We start from the raw sequence: 15,432 nt of genomic DNA, 5'->3' as shown, positions 1-15,432 counted from the left end.
TAGCTTCGAGAACACTGTCCAACCATCTCATCCTCTGTCGTCCCCTTCTCCTTGTGCCCTCCATCTTTCCCAACATCAGGGTCTTTTCCAGGGAGTCTTCTCTTCTCATGAGGTGGCCAAAGTATTGGAGCCTCAGCTTCACGATCTGTCCTTCCAGTGAGCACTCCTGGCTGATTTCCTTAAGAATGGAGAGGTTTGATCTTCTTGCAGTCCATGGGACTCTCAAGAGTCTCCTCCAGCACCATAATTCAAAAGCTACTACACTGTTCACCTTTTAACTCCAGACATGCTGTAAATTATTTAGAAAGCGTTCATCCCAATACAATTTTTTTTTAGGAGACACTTTTTATAACCCTTCATTGTGGGTATTGTCTGTGTATTCCTCTCTTTGCTCCATGTTCTTTAACCAGTTACTGATCCACGAGATTATCTATCCTCTTATTCCATTTGTGCCAAGTTTATTTAGAAACCTTTCGGTAGAATTTACTGGATCATTCCTGCCCACATGCTTACTGACACTCTCACGGAACACTGAATTTTGGAGCGTAAAAGGTTAGTGAGATAGGACTTACCTTTGCCATCTTCCACAGCAAAACATATTCTCCTTTAGATTCAAACTCGTAGTGAAGTTAATCCATACAAAGCAGTATACGTTAGTGTATGATAGTACCTATTTGCTATATATATACATGGCTTTTTAAAGATACCCTTCCCATTCACATAGAATGCAGGCACATCCCTGCTAATGTTTGTCACATGGGAAACAGATCAACAACCTATCTTTACTATAAGAGATCAGCTGGTGGGTCATATTCAGGCCCTGTAAACCTCCCCCACCCTAGTCTCTACCAACACCAGATTGGGAGCAAAAAGCTTGGGTGGTATTCAGCTAAACAGTTCTGCTAGTACAAGCACTCGTCACTGTGCTATAGAACTCCCTAAATCTGTTCTGGAGGGGCGAGGGAAAATCCACAGTATATTTAGGGGGCCTATGGGGAGAGAAGAGGGAGGGTATGTTCAGTTGCGCTTGCGCTGGCAGAACTGTTTAGTTGGATACTTCCCAATGTTCTTGGTTTCTCTTGGTGAGCTCCTTTCCTCTTGGGAAATGTGAGCTTCCATAAGTGGCTGTGACATAATTACTGAACCTTTGGGACACCTTCTCATTCCCTGATGAGGGATGCTTCCCTGTTCAGATGGGCTCTGCTACTATATCAATTTAGAGCACTGATAGGAGTTGAGTTTCGTGAGCTACAGCCGTTGCCCTGCAAAAATCTAGTATGATGTTCCTTTTTCTCCCATTATTTATTATGTTGGATAATCTTCAGTGCACAAAGAACTTTTTATCTCACTGGCTGTCATGGTGATGTTAGGTAGGTAAGCTATATGATGGACAGTGTACCAAGGACCTATGCAGTCTCAAAAATTTTCAAAGCCGTAAAGAAAACATAAGCATAAGGATAGTGTAGGAAGATTTACAAAAGGTAGGCCTGGGCGTATGGAAGGGTAGACCAGAGCACATAGAAACCCCCGGTCACTGGAATCCATTGTCATAATTCATGATAATTCTAATAGAAGTCATATCTGGGCTGACCAGATTAAACAAGAATGGTATTTGTTGAGTGCATTGCATGTTGAGTTCAGTGTTCAAACATGTCATTCTCCTTAGTTATGTTTCGCAGGTGTTAATTTTACATTCTTTCAATTGAATATTTTATAATCACTCCACAGTTTGGGCTAGCATGCCTTAGTATAATAATCAGCTCCTGTTCTCTTCTGCTGTTCTGTAATGCATTTTCTTTAGCTAAATCTCTTAATGTTTAACTACAAAGGCTCACTGGAAATTTGTTTTAGATTGTTTCTGGCAGCACAATGAACCCTTGTGCCTCAGGGAGAATAACATTTTATTCACTGTTCTGGTTTAATACATTACCGCACAACTTCAAGATGCATTTTTGCATAATAATGGAAAAGATTCCTCTACTCTTTCTTTATTAAAAACTTAAGAATGTTATTTTTCCTGCACATTTTATGCGTCTAATACCTTTTTTAAAGTATAGATATTGGCATGTCAAATGTGCTTTGTTTTATAGGTATATTATAAACTCTTAATAACATTATTTGTCACCTAACATTCATAGTTGTCCATGGAGGCCTCAGTTTCCTCTTCACTGGAAAACAAGGGCACTGTTGTATGAAGTGTAGCTTCATCAATATTTTACTTTTTCCTGTAAGAATTTGATATGATATGCCTTGAATATAAAATCTCTTCATCCTTCTCTTTTACAAAAGTTATATTGTGCTTCTATTTATTGGACACCACAAACGGTTTCATATATGGCAATTTTACATAGAGTAATTCTTTTTTAAAAAAAGATTTATACCCTGCCCTTCAATAAAATTCCAGGAGAGACTTACATTTCTGAAACACAAAACAACATAGAAACATTGACTTTGAGTTGGAGGGGACCTTGTAGTCCATTTCCCTCAGATCTCTCTTAGTTCAGGTAATCATATTAGCCCTCTTTGCTTGCTTACCGTCTGGTGATGGAACAATTATATGGACCATTCTGATATGATTTAGCAAACAAAATATCTGTGTTTAACTGAAGTAATAATAAAAAGTTCTGTTACCTGAGCTGGAAATAAGCCACATCAAAATTGCTGTCTAAAAGCAGCATAAGCTGTACATTTAGGAAGCCTTCAAATCATAGTCATTTGTGTAAGTATTATGTCACTGCTGCTTTTCACACTTTATATTGTTGTAATCTCTGTAGGCCTTAATTACAGATTGATTCCCCTTTGCTTGCTTTTTTTTGGGGGGGGGAAGCACTTATTGCTCAAGGAATATAACTATAGAATTCCTGTTGTAACATTTTAATTTTTGAAGTAAATGGTATGGGGGAGGGGGAACCATGTAATTTTGTTGGGAATATTTATGGCATAATCTGCCCTAGAATAGGAGGGAAATCACATAATTAGCTCTGTCAAGTGAAATATCAGGGTTATTTAGTAAAAAGAGAATCCCTGCTGCAAAGGTAACTATTTCATAATGCCCGCTGTCAATAATCTGTGGCTGATCATTAGGGCCTACATTCCCTGAAAGGACATGAACTGGTACCAAACTTAAGCTTTGCTTTACCCTTTTATCACATTCCTGTAAAAACACATAATGCACAAAGACACACGAAAAACAAATGGTTCAGGAGCTGAATTAATGTGAACTCTTAAGTTCTGCTGCTGCTTTTGTGCTAGTTCTTTCAAGGTGATCAGCTCTTCAAGTGATCACATCCAGTCAGAGATTGCATTATTAATATGATGGCATCATAACATGGTGCAGCCAAGGAGAGGGAAAGTAGTGTTCCTATGTTAATTTTGAATGGGTGAACATACTTGCCCTTCTCCAGCAGCCACGAAATTAAAAGATGCCTGCTTCTTGGGAGAAAAGCAATGACAAACCTAGACAGCATCTTAAAAAGCAGAGACATCACCTTGCCAACAAAGGTCTGTATAGTTAAAGCTATGGTTTTCCCAGTAGTGATATATGGAAGTGAGAGCTGGACCATAAAGAAGGCTGATCGCCAGAGAATTGATGCTTTTGAATTATGGTGCTGGAGGAGACTCTTGAGAGTCCCATGGACTGCAAGAAGATCAAACCTCTCCATTCTTAAGGAAATCAGCCCTGAGTGCTCACTGGAAGGACAGATTGTGAAGCTGAGGCTCCAATACTTTGGCCATCTCATGAGAAGAGAAGACTCCCTGGAAAAGACCCTGATGTTGGGAAAGATGGAGGGCACAAGGAGAAGGGGACGGCAGAGGACGAGATGGTTGGACAGTGTTCTCGAAGCTACCAGCATGAGTTTGACCAAACTGTGGGAGGCAGTGGAAGACAGGAGTGCCTGGCATCCTCTGGTCCATGGGTCACGAAGAGTCGGACACAACTAAACAACAACAACAAACCTTGCCCTTCTCAGGGTAGTTTTCCAAAATTGCTGGAAGGGAAGGTAGTTTTTGAGGGTGGCAAAAGCCACAGCTATACAAATGCCCATCCTCTTTTAGCTCTACTTTCAAATATCCAAGACTGACATTGAATTCTTATCTCATTTGATTCTCTGCACGCGGATCATAGTTGGAAGGGACCCCGAGGGTCAGTTTTTTAGTTCAACCTTCTGCAGCGCAGAAATATTTGTGTCCAACGTAGGACACAAACCCACAACCCTGAGATTAAGAGTCTCTTGCTGTACTGGTTGAGCTATCCTGCTACACCGAAAGATGGTGACTTGAAATCTGCAAATTTTCATGGTCAGGCATAAAGAAGCACAACACAAAATAATGGTCAGAAAATGGATTGTATTGATCCCCCCTTTCCCTTACTTGAGTAACAGCAGAAATAGGGAGGTGGGAATTACCTTTGAAGGGACATAATTTTCTGAGGTTTCTCTTGGAGTCAAGGCCTCTGATATGCAAGTTGTGCTTAATTGTGTATCTCAAGATGGAGATGTGATTCATTAACATTTAATTCAGAAAAAAAAAACATTTATTTCTATGTAAATGGCAAAGCATATCTTTCAGTTTAATAAATATAGATATACATGCATGTTCATATATATATCCTGACATATATATATATATATATATATGTTTTCGTAGATTTTCACGGGTACAGGAATGCAGGTTTTGGTGTCCTCGGGTGTCTTCCCGTGTAAAAGTTGGGGTGTCTAGGCGACGTTTCGACGAGGTCTCACTCGTCATCTTCAGGCTGGTGCTTTCGGCTTCTTGTTACTGGAACAGAGCGGGATCTCAGTGTTTGAGTTCCTATAAATACTGTAGAGGGGTGTGGTGTATTGCCTCAAAAGTTCTGGGCAGAGGGGACCACCCTGCACAAATAAACTCCGTAGCCAAGACCCTCATCTCCAGAACCAAACGCCTGGCTGACAAAGACCACTTGACAACTGAGTTACAGAATCTCTCAAATGTGTTAATCGCCAATGGATACCAGCAAAACAGGGTTAAGAAGCTAATCCAAAAAGAAACACCCCCCAAAAACCAAGACACGGAAGAAAACAATGGCATGGCCCTCCTTCCTTATATCAAGGGCACTACAGATAAAATTAGCAAAATCCTCCATAAACACAATATCAAAACAGCCTTTTGCACCAACCAAAAAATAGCCAATATCCTCAGAAACCCCAAAGATAAAATCCAGTTGGAAAACCAAGGGGTCTATGAAATACCCTGCAAAGTCTGCCCAGCCACGTACATTGGACAAACAAACAGACGAATAAATGCACGTATCGCAGAACACAAGAATGCCGTCAAAAAAGAAGAAAAATCTTCCTCTCTTTTCCAACACATGAAAGAAACAGGACACGAAATTAATTTTGCAGATTCCAAATTGCTCTTTAACATGGAACATCACCACAAGAGAATAATCATGGAAGCCATCGAGATAGAGAAACACCCTCACAACATGAACAAGCGTGACGACACGTCCCGCCTGCCAGACATCTGGAAATTAGCCCTCCCCACAAAAACCGACACCAGATCCAGAGGCACACAGAACGCCACCACCAATCAACCACACCAGACCCAAACCCAGACCCTCTCCACAGATAAATTACAGACACCATCCAGTAACCAAACCATAGTGGCACCTCCGGATGCTGCACCCCCCTGCAATCCCTACACAGATCTGGCTGGCACAGGGCACAAAACCACAGCTCGCCCCTATACACGAAGCCAAGCCAAAGCACAACTAAGTGCAGTACAGCCATCTTCCCAGAAAAACTCTTCACAAATTCAAGAGGTCAAGACACGAAGGCTTTAGCAACTAATCCACACCTAATGACCCACCTAAGTGGTACTCAGAATATCACTCAAGAAATCACTCAAGATATCCCTCAAGTAATTAAGGAACAAAAGAAGAAAAGAACACTAGCCTGGGAACTTCCCCTCTGCCCAGAACTTTTGAGGCAATACACCACACCCCTCTACAGTATTTATAGGAACTCAAACACTGAGATCCCGCTCTGTTCCAGTAACAAGAAGCCGAAAGCACCAGCCTGAAGATGACGAGTGAGACCTCGTCGAAACGTCGCCTAGACACCCCAACTTTTACACGGGAAGACACCCGAGGACACCAAAACCTGCATATATATATATATATATATATATATATATGCGTGTTGCATGCCTGGTGGTAATAGAAGAAAATGTTCCTGGCAAACACAAACAAGTCTTATGGACTAAAGAAGCAGAATCCTGCATATAAGACTTGATTTATCTTTCCTTAAAACAAGTCCACCCAGCTTCTCAAAGCATGAAATATTCTCTTAATCCCCATTGGATCAAAATACTTTAAAAACTTTTAAATATCACTTTGTAAAAAGCTTTTAAAAAGAAAAGAAATGGGGATTTGCATCTGTTTCCACAAGGTAGTTTAAAACCATGACCTTGAGCCATATGCCACCTTCTCCTTTGGTTCATGTGCTATCAATGAGAGATTCCAGGCAGCCTGGGATATTTTTCTTAATGTACTTAACACTCCTGAGATGTTGGTTCATTTCTCATATCACCATAACCATCTTCATAGGGGATCTCATAAATGGCATATATGTGCCAACTGAAAATACGCCTTTACTGATCTTGAAATTCTTTTGCTTGGAAAGGTGTGACATTATATGCTTTTCTTTTGGAACAGGCAAAAGATGAACCCATCATTTTCTCCTTTAAGAAATGAATGCAGCTACACACACACACACACACACACACACGTTTCTTTCCTTTGAAAGACAGAGAAATCTTTCACTCGTTCTCTACTTGATATGGCAAGTCTATTCCCCACCCAAGTAATATCTATCTCATATGTCTGTTCACAGTGCACGAAGCTGCATGTGGTCTCCCTCAAAATGTTGTTTTAACAGGAGAACTGATCAAGGCAGAAAACAAGAAGCAAAGAGATTATCAGAGCCTTTTCCTTCTAACTTCAGAGTTTTATGCTCTGTTCTATTCTGAGAGAACTGCTCAGTGGGAGAAACGCTGTCAGTTTTAGATTTTTGTAACAACAAGCCTCCTCTGCCAAGGAAATGAAGATCTCTGACAAGTTAGACACTGCGGCTGCTAATTATGGTTGTTCTTTTTAAGGTGTACATGAAACTTGAGGCATGTAGCAAAATCAGGTTCTTTATTCCAAGAAGTTTACAGGGACCCAATCCTCAGCGTGCCCGCAACCACATCTCACCATTTTACCCAAAGGTGTGGATATAAGAGAACCACCTACAATGCTTTGTATTTTTCTGTTTTGGCAGAAATTGAATGGAAATTAAGAGGGCTATGGCAAGATATCACTCTGTTCCCGCACTAGCGAGGGGGCAAATGATTGGCGAATCATGGCCTTCTATAATAAATCTTCATTAGGAAATACTTCTCAGAAGTGTTTTGTACAATGCTGAGGGCCTGAAGAGAGAATGCAAGAATTCATTTCATATTGTCAGGGCATTGTAAGCATTTCCTGTGCAGGCAGAAACACAAATATTTCATTGGGGGTGGGGAGTAGACTGTTAATGGGCATTCTGCACATGACCTGCCTTGTGTGCAAGTCTCTTAAGGGAAAGAAAAAATTGACCTTGTTCTTGGAAGGAAAGCAATGAGTACAGAGGATCTGGCAGCTCTCTGTGTTGGCACAGACATGCCAAAGTTGATGAGGAGTCTTAGGCCTAATGCTGTTCGAGAGATTTCCACGGGTGGCAGCAGTGACACTGATGGATTTCCTATGCTGCTGGAGCAATTTAGTCCTTAGTTTTTATAAAGGGAACATGGCCACTTGTCCCAAATACTACAGCCCACAGGACCAAAAACTGTTCACTTTCTCTCATTTGGGTTTTTATCCTGGCATTCCAAAACGCCTACAGCCCCACTAGAATGAAAGTTAGTGTTCTGCTTGTTTAGTTTGGAAAGCCAGTGTGGACATACCGGGTAGGGACGTGGGCAAAACAGTGAAAGATTCAGTAACCCAACTTCCAATGCAGAACCTTAAGGAAGTCGCTGTCTTTCAGTCTAGTCCTCAGTCTTCATTAAACAATCTGTAAAAACAGCAATATGTTTTTAAAGCAATTCAGACATAAAAGTCTACTTTGGGTGCACTTGAGGTCTTGTATGGGTTTTTTTTGGCTTCTGCGCTTAATGATCAGGCAACAATAATTGTAAAAAGAATGGTCGTTCTTTATCTCTCAGATATAAAAAGTTGTTTGGCGAACTGTAGACCCTTAAATTATTCAATCCAAATATGTACCCTTATTTTAGAGCATGTGCCATGCTGGGTTGGAGATCTATCTAGTCCATCATTCTTTGTAGAGATAACTAGCATCTGACAGGTACTGTGCAGGTCACCATATATTTGCTAGTGGACTATGATGTATATTTCCCCCACCCATGCTGTAAATTTCGGTACAGTGGTGCCTCGCAAGACGAAATTAATTCGTTCCGCAAGTTTTTTCTTCTTGCGAGTTTTTCGTCTTGCGAAGCACGGTTTCCCATAGGAATGCATTGAAAATCAATTAATGCGTTCCTATGGAAACCGCTTGCCAGGCTGGCGGTGCGGAGAAGGACTTTTCTCCCCACCGCAAGCCTTCAGGACAGGTACGGGAACAGAGGGGAAGGGGCGCAGCGCTTCTCCTCTGTTCCCGGGGCTTGCGGTGGGAGGAGGGTTTTTCCTCCCCACCGCCAACATTCAGAACAGCATTCTGAATGTTGGCGGTGGGAAGGAAAACCCTCCTCCCACCGCAAGTCTTCAGGACAGCCATCCGAAGGCTGGCGCGGGGAGAAGCTCTCTCCGCCCCACCACCAGCCTTCGGAGCAGCCTTCCGAAGCCTGGCGGTGGGGCGGAGAGCCCTCCTCCCACCGCCAGCCTTCGGAGGAGGTCCGAGGACAGTGGGGAAGACGCGCTGCGCTTCCCCGCTGTCCCGGAGATTTCCCTATGGGCTTTCGTCTTGCGAAGGAAGCCCATAGGGAAATTCGTTTTGCGAAGCGCCTCCAAAACGGAAAACCCTTTCGTCTAGCGGGTTTTCCGTCTTGCGAGGCGTTCGTCTTGCGGGGCACCACTGTATTGTCTACTGGATAACTCATTAGGTTGTGAAGATCCGAATCATGCTAGCAGCACTTCCTTAGAGTGAGGGGAAAAGCCTGATTCACACTAGAAGAATCAGACAGAGGCGGGTTCTTGTTTTGGTCACTTCACAAAACAGTTTGGTATTTTAGATTAAACAGACCTGCAGTTTGAGTGTTTTAAGGTTGCATTTAAGGTTGCTTTCTTGTCTCCATTACCACGAACATGATGAATGTTCCCATGTGTACTATTGATTTGCATTGCTTTAGCTATATAATGATTCTCCGTTAATTGTACTAAGTAAATTAAATCGTTACGTTGCACTGTTCGCCAAGGTTGCAATCCAGTTTTATGTGTGCAAGTCTCATTGATCTCCTGGGGACTTAAGTCTTAGCAACTATATGTGGAAACTCAGTCTCAGTAGCAGGTATTAGCATCTTGCCTCCACATCTTGCTCTAAAATGAAATAAAATGCGCTCCATTCCTTTTACCTCGAGACGATTTGCTTGTCCAAGGGCTTCTCCTTTTGAGGTAATGTGTGCTGCAATATTTATTTCAACCAGGTGCAACCTCTGAGCAAAGCCCTGGCTGCGAGCTGCTCCTGTGAAAAGCACTTTGAAGAAAACACACGGCCCACGTCAGATGAGCGAAAGGAAGCCGCTTGCATCATCTGGGACACTTCTGGATGTACTTCTGTGAAGTCCAGTGAGTTTTCTCCTTCTCCTCAGTCATTAAGGATACATACAATTTCCTTAAGGGATAGCCATGTTAGTGTGTACCATCAGAACCAACAAAGAGCCTAGTAGCACCTTAAATACTTTCCTGGCAACCAAGGAAAGTATTTGCGCTCTACGTGGGGCTACCTTTGAAGGTGACCCAGAAACTGCAACTAATCCAGAATGCGGCAGCTAGACTGGTGACTGGGAGTGGCCGCCGGGACCACATAACACCGGTCCTGAGAGATCTGCATTGGCTCCCAGTACGTTTCCAAGCACAATTCAAAGTGTTGGTGCTGACCTTTAAAGCCCTAAACGGCCTCGGTCCTGTATACCTGAAGGAGCGTCTCCACCCCCATCGTTCAGCCCAGACACTGAAGTCCAGCTCTGAGGGCCTTCTGGCGGTTCCCTCATTGCGAGACGTGAGGTTACAGAGAACCAGGCAGAGGGCCTTCTTGGTAGTGGCGCCCACCTTGTAGAGCACCCTCCCTTCAGATGTGAAGGAAATAAGCAGCTATCCTATCTTTAAAAGACATCTGAAGGCAGCCCTGTTCAGGGAAGTTTTTAATATTTAATGCTGTACTGTTTTTAACACATGATTGGGAGCCGCCCAGAGTGGCTGGGGAGACTCAGCCAGATGGGCGGGGTATAAATAATAAATTATTATTATTATTATTATTATTATTATTATTATTATTATTATTATTATTATTATTATTATGGAAGGGATTTTATCGGTGGCGACACTCTGTTTATGGAATATCCACCCTGCAGAAACTTGTCAGGTGCCCACTCTGTGGTTTTTTAGGTGCCAGCTTTTCATTATTTCAGGCCTTTTCATTTTAATGGAGGGGAGGGCTATCGATGGCTGCTAGCCACAGTGGCTATATGCACTGCCTCCACCGTTGGAGGCAGTTGTGCTTCTGAATACAGGTTGCTGGAAACCTCAGGAAAACAGAGTGCTCTTGATCTCGAATCCTGCTTGCGGTTTCTAACAGGTAATTGTCCAGGCACTGTGAGAGCCATTATCCTGATCCAGCAGGCTCTTCTTAAGTTCTTAATTATAATGCTACATCTATTTTAGTGTTTCTGGATCTCTGCACTAAGTTATTCCCCTTACTAGTTTCATGTTGTGTTTCAACTGTTTTCAGTTACTGATTTTGTGTTGGTTATGGCCTACTTGATTTATTTATAACTGGTTTGAATGTTTATCATTTACATTTTGCGTATTTTGTATTTTTAATGGTCTGTAAACAAAGGTAACTCAATTGCATGGCCAGTATATGCATGTAATCAATAAAAAGCAAATAATGACTAACAAATATATTGCAGCATAAACTTTTGTGGACCAGAAAACACTTTGCAAATGCTTGGAATGCTATCATAAGTTGGCAGGTATATGGAAGGCAGAGAGAAAAAAATGTTAGCAGTGAGGTCAGAAGTAAATGAATTCTAAGACTGCGTAATTACATTGCATTTTAAATGCAAAAATAATTACAGTGACTGTTTGCAGTGCAATGTGGATGATACACAAATGGCCTGGCATTAGTGAGTAAATTAGTAAAGTAATTTTATCATAAAGTGAGTGAAGGCTTTATTTTTAACAATACCAACAGAATGTTTTGGTTTTTGGTGTGTTGTTGTTGTTTTACCAACTTGGGATTGGCAGTAGAGGTCTTTTGACTTCTTGTTTTCCTTCATCCTACCTTCAGAATCTTATTAGGGATGTCAGCATTTTTCTTAGAAGGAAGTTCAAGGCTTTCACTCTTGGACTCTAATGACTCTCTCCTGCATGCATGGGAGATTTATACATATAATTCCCATTAGTGTTAATAACTATTATAGCTTTCCAATGTTGATCTCCTCCCAAATGATGTGCCCATGCCTCTTTAAATTTGAGCTATAGGGCTGCAGCTCTTATTTATCTGCATGAATAAGAGCTCCATCCCACAAAAAGGCACTCTATTCTGAGAAGTCCTATTTGTTTCAATAAAGTACTGCACGGAAGAGTAATAGAGTAATGCTTGGGGAAATGGAACAGATCTGTTCAGGGCTCTTGTTTTTCTTTGTAACATACTTCAAGTCCATACTTCTGATTCAGAATCTCATGCACCACCTTCTGCAAATAGCCCACTTCACTTTCAATACATTGAGTTGCTAATGAATAATTTGAAGACATAATCCTAAATATTTGCTCAATTTTACAGCCTGTTTGGCCATCATATGTCATGGATGGATGTGTAAGGATTTGCAGGCACAAAAGTTAATGCTGCTTCTTTTTCTTTAGTGATCACTCATAGCCGAGTAAGATTGTCTTCCATAAACACGGTTTTGACTGTGGAGGCCAATTCTGGATCCACACGTCCTTCTACAGCGGGGACATAGGTTTCTGGGTGGGTGTTGATCACAGTGAGGGTTTGCCAAGCATGTCTTCCTCTTAGCACATTTCTCCCTTTCATCCTGAGTTCAAGTGTCTTCAAACCCACGACACCTTTGGTAAAGACTTCTCTCCAATTGGAGTGCTTGCAGGCCAGTGTTTCCCAGTTTTTGGTTTTTATACTACATTTTTTTAGATTTGCTTTGAGGGAGTTTTCAAACCTCTTTTGTTGACCACTGGCATTACACTTACCATTTTTAAGTTTGGAATAGAGTAGTTGCTTTGGAAGACGGAAATCAGGCATCCGCACAACATGACCAGTCCAACAAAGTCAATGTTGAAGTATCATCGCTTCGAAACTGTTGATTTTTGCTTATTCCACTACACTGGCATTAGTTCGCCTGTCTTCCCAAGTGATCTGTACAATTTTTTTGAGACATCATTGATGGAATCTTTCAAGGAGTTGGAGATGTTGTTTATAAGTGGTCCATGTTTCACAAGCATACAGTAAGGTTGGTAGTGCAATAGCTTTGTAAACAAGCATTTTGGTTTCCTTGCAAATATCCCTGTCCGCAAACACTCTGCACTTCAATCGGGAGGAAGCTGCACTTTCAGAGCTCAAGTAATGCTGTGGCCTGGACCCTAATATCTTGGAGAGGAGTTCTGATTATCCAGTTTTACTGCTTCATTTTTCCTGTTGCAGCCTCTGTGAAAAACTGCCCCTGAGGGCCAGAGCAGCCTCCAGAATGCCTGGAATGTGTCACTGTGGCATGACTTACCTCTGAAGGTTGCATTCAGAGACATACTAGGAACCAAAGTGTTTTCCATTCATTCTAGGGCTCAGTTGGCTCCAAACCTTTAGTTGGATCACTTATTTGCTTGTGGGAAGGGTCTTAACTCAGTGGTCGAGTACATACTTTGCATGCAAAACATCCCAGGTTCAATCCTTGGCTGGTCTGGTAAAGACTATCTGCCTGAAACCCTCAAGAGCTACTGCCAATCAGTGTAGACAGTGCAGAGCTAGATGGGCCAACAGTCTGACACTGTGAAAGGGAGCTTTCTATGTTTGATGTAAAACCAGTTCATAGGCTTTATTCATTTGTATGTAATGGTGCGTTTGACAGTTGCACCTGAACTTAAATATATACACACCATGCAAATAGTATAGCAGTATGATTTAGGAAATGGTAACATCCTAAAATGAGGGACGCGGGTGGTGCTGTGGGTTAAACCACAGAGCCTAGGACTTGCCAATCAGAAGGTCGGCGGTTCGAATCCCTGCGATGGGGGTGAGCTCCTGTTGCTTGGTCCCTGCTCCTGCCAACCTAGCAGTTTGAAAGCACGTCCAAGTGCAAGCAGATAAATAGGTACCGATCCGGCAGGAAGGTAAATGGCGTTTCCGTGCGCTGCTCTGGTTCACCAGAAGCAGCTTAGTCATGCTGGCCACATGACCCAGAAGCTGTACGCTGGCTCCCTCGGCCAATAAAGCGAGATGAGCGCCACAACCCCAGAGTCGGCCATGACTGAACCTAATGGTCAGGGGTCCCTTGACCTTTACCTTTAACATCCTAAAATAGTGTGATATTTATTCATTTGGACAATTCTTTTGGGTTGAAATAAATAGAATAGTGTGTTGTATATGTATACCAATCCTAAGTATGTTTGCTGGGTGTTAGTTCCTAGTAAAAAGGATATGAGTATAGTGTTTGGTTTGTGAATTGCTTTATACATCATAAAATATACATTTGGACATCATCAAAGTGATAATCCACTTTTTTTCTTTCAAGGGGTCATAAGTATTACATTGGGAATGTAGGGCTGCTTTTGTTGTAAAAACCTTAAAGTAGCCAGTCTTGTAGCTTGTTTTCGTAGGAAAGACTAAATAAGGCTAAACCATTTGCCATTACAATCTCATCTTTTAAAACTTACATCTTTACAGATAAGACGCTTGAAACCTCAGTGAAGTCTCCGCAGGGCTACCAGTGGCTAACAGGCATCAATGCTCTCCTAAATGCATCGGAAGGAGGAAGCGTGCAAGAATCGGCTAAGAAGGTCTTTTCGTCTCTCCGAGGTGGTTTATTAGGGATTTAAATAATACAATGTAACATGCAGAATACATCTGCTTTAATTAGCGCTGCAACTTCTTATCAATAATTGGGGTGATGAGTTGATGTAATGGTTTGAATGCAAATTTAGAAGCACCAATTGTTTATACATTGCAGGCTCTCTTAAGCAGCAGCAAAGGAGGCACTATAGAGAGTATGCAGTCTGTTTTGCTATGAGTGGGTGGGGCCAGCTGTTTGTAAACAAGATAAATCTAAGCAGCAGACCTTCCAGAGAGAAGAAAGGGTCTTGTTTCCTCAAAGAATCTAGGCTGCTGGCCGCTCCCTATCTGAGCATGCCAGGTCACTCACACGTTTGGTCACCTAGTTCACTATCCTGGGACTTTTCAGTCTCTTTTGCTGTTCTCCCCACTGCCAGAATTGAAGAAGGATGCAGGAATGTGCTTAGGAGAACGGATGACTCTCTCTCATATCTGCTACAAATTCTAATCAAATCATTTTGAAATGCATTGATTAATCAATTCTTTCTTTTAAAAAATTGGTTGATTATTTCTAATGTTTACAGATTTGTTTGGTTAGCTATCTCAGGATTGCTCATTATGAAAAAGAACAATGTGAGAACTGTCATATTTAACATTAAAGGCTTGGCAGCAGGTGTTTGCAGAATGGAGTCAGTATATGTGAACACGTTTAAAATCATTTGCAATCAGGCTCTCCGCTCTTCATTGTGTCATTTATAAAAGACAGTGGGATTTGTTTTCATACTTTTACATTTTGCTGTATGCACTCTGTGTTGTGTATGCTTTCTGCTTGCTAAACTGCCTTTATCACCATAATTTTAAATTGAGTTCTCCAGAAAGCTGTGGCTGTGGTACATTTTGGCATCCAGGATTAGGTCAGTGGCTTTAAATCTCGTTTATGTACTTAATGCAAGGAAAGAATTGCTATCTTGGGAATCGTAGTAGCTGGATTTCTTACTATCAAACCCTTACAAGATATTGACATATAAAACAAAATGCTTCCATTTTGTTCTGCATCTTTCCTCATTTTACACTTTTAAATAAAGAAATGTTTATGCAGGCATCTTTTTCATTCATAAAAATGGAAATTGCTCTCTGAGGCGGCAATGGGCAAGCTTGTATTCTTGTTCACGGATACTTTTGATGTATTAGCTCA

General features: G+C 41.7%; 1 protein-coding gene across 6 annotated transcripts in view; it reads left to right on the top strand.

The window, feature by feature from the left end:
- The window catches only part of DPH6 (diphthamine biosynthesis 6), a 233,211-nt gene that overhangs the window by 90,523 nt on the left and 127,256 nt on the right, over nucleotides 1–15,432 (top strand). For 5 of the 6 annotated variants that reach the window (XM_083507550.1, XM_083507552.1, XM_083507549.1 and 2 more), the window contains exons 9-10: nucleotides 9,664–9,805; nucleotides 14,133–14,264. In XM_083507550.1, coding sequence (XP_083363676.1) covers nucleotides 9,664–9,805; nucleotides 14,133–14,264 — 274 coding nt within the window. Of the gene's footprint in view, nucleotides 1–9,663; nucleotides 9,939–10,542; nucleotides 14,265–15,432 lie in introns of all 6 variants that reach the window. The other variant, XR_014527169.1, reaches the window with a different exon arrangement.

The sequence above is a fragment of the Podarcis liolepis genome, assembly GCF_965112155.1.
Source record: "Podarcis liolepis genome assembly, chromosome: 1".
Classification (NCBI taxonomy): domain Eukaryota; kingdom Metazoa; phylum Chordata; class Lepidosauria; order Squamata; family Lacertidae; genus Podarcis; species Podarcis liolepis.
This window is presented reverse-complemented; position numbering and strand designations above follow the sequence as displayed.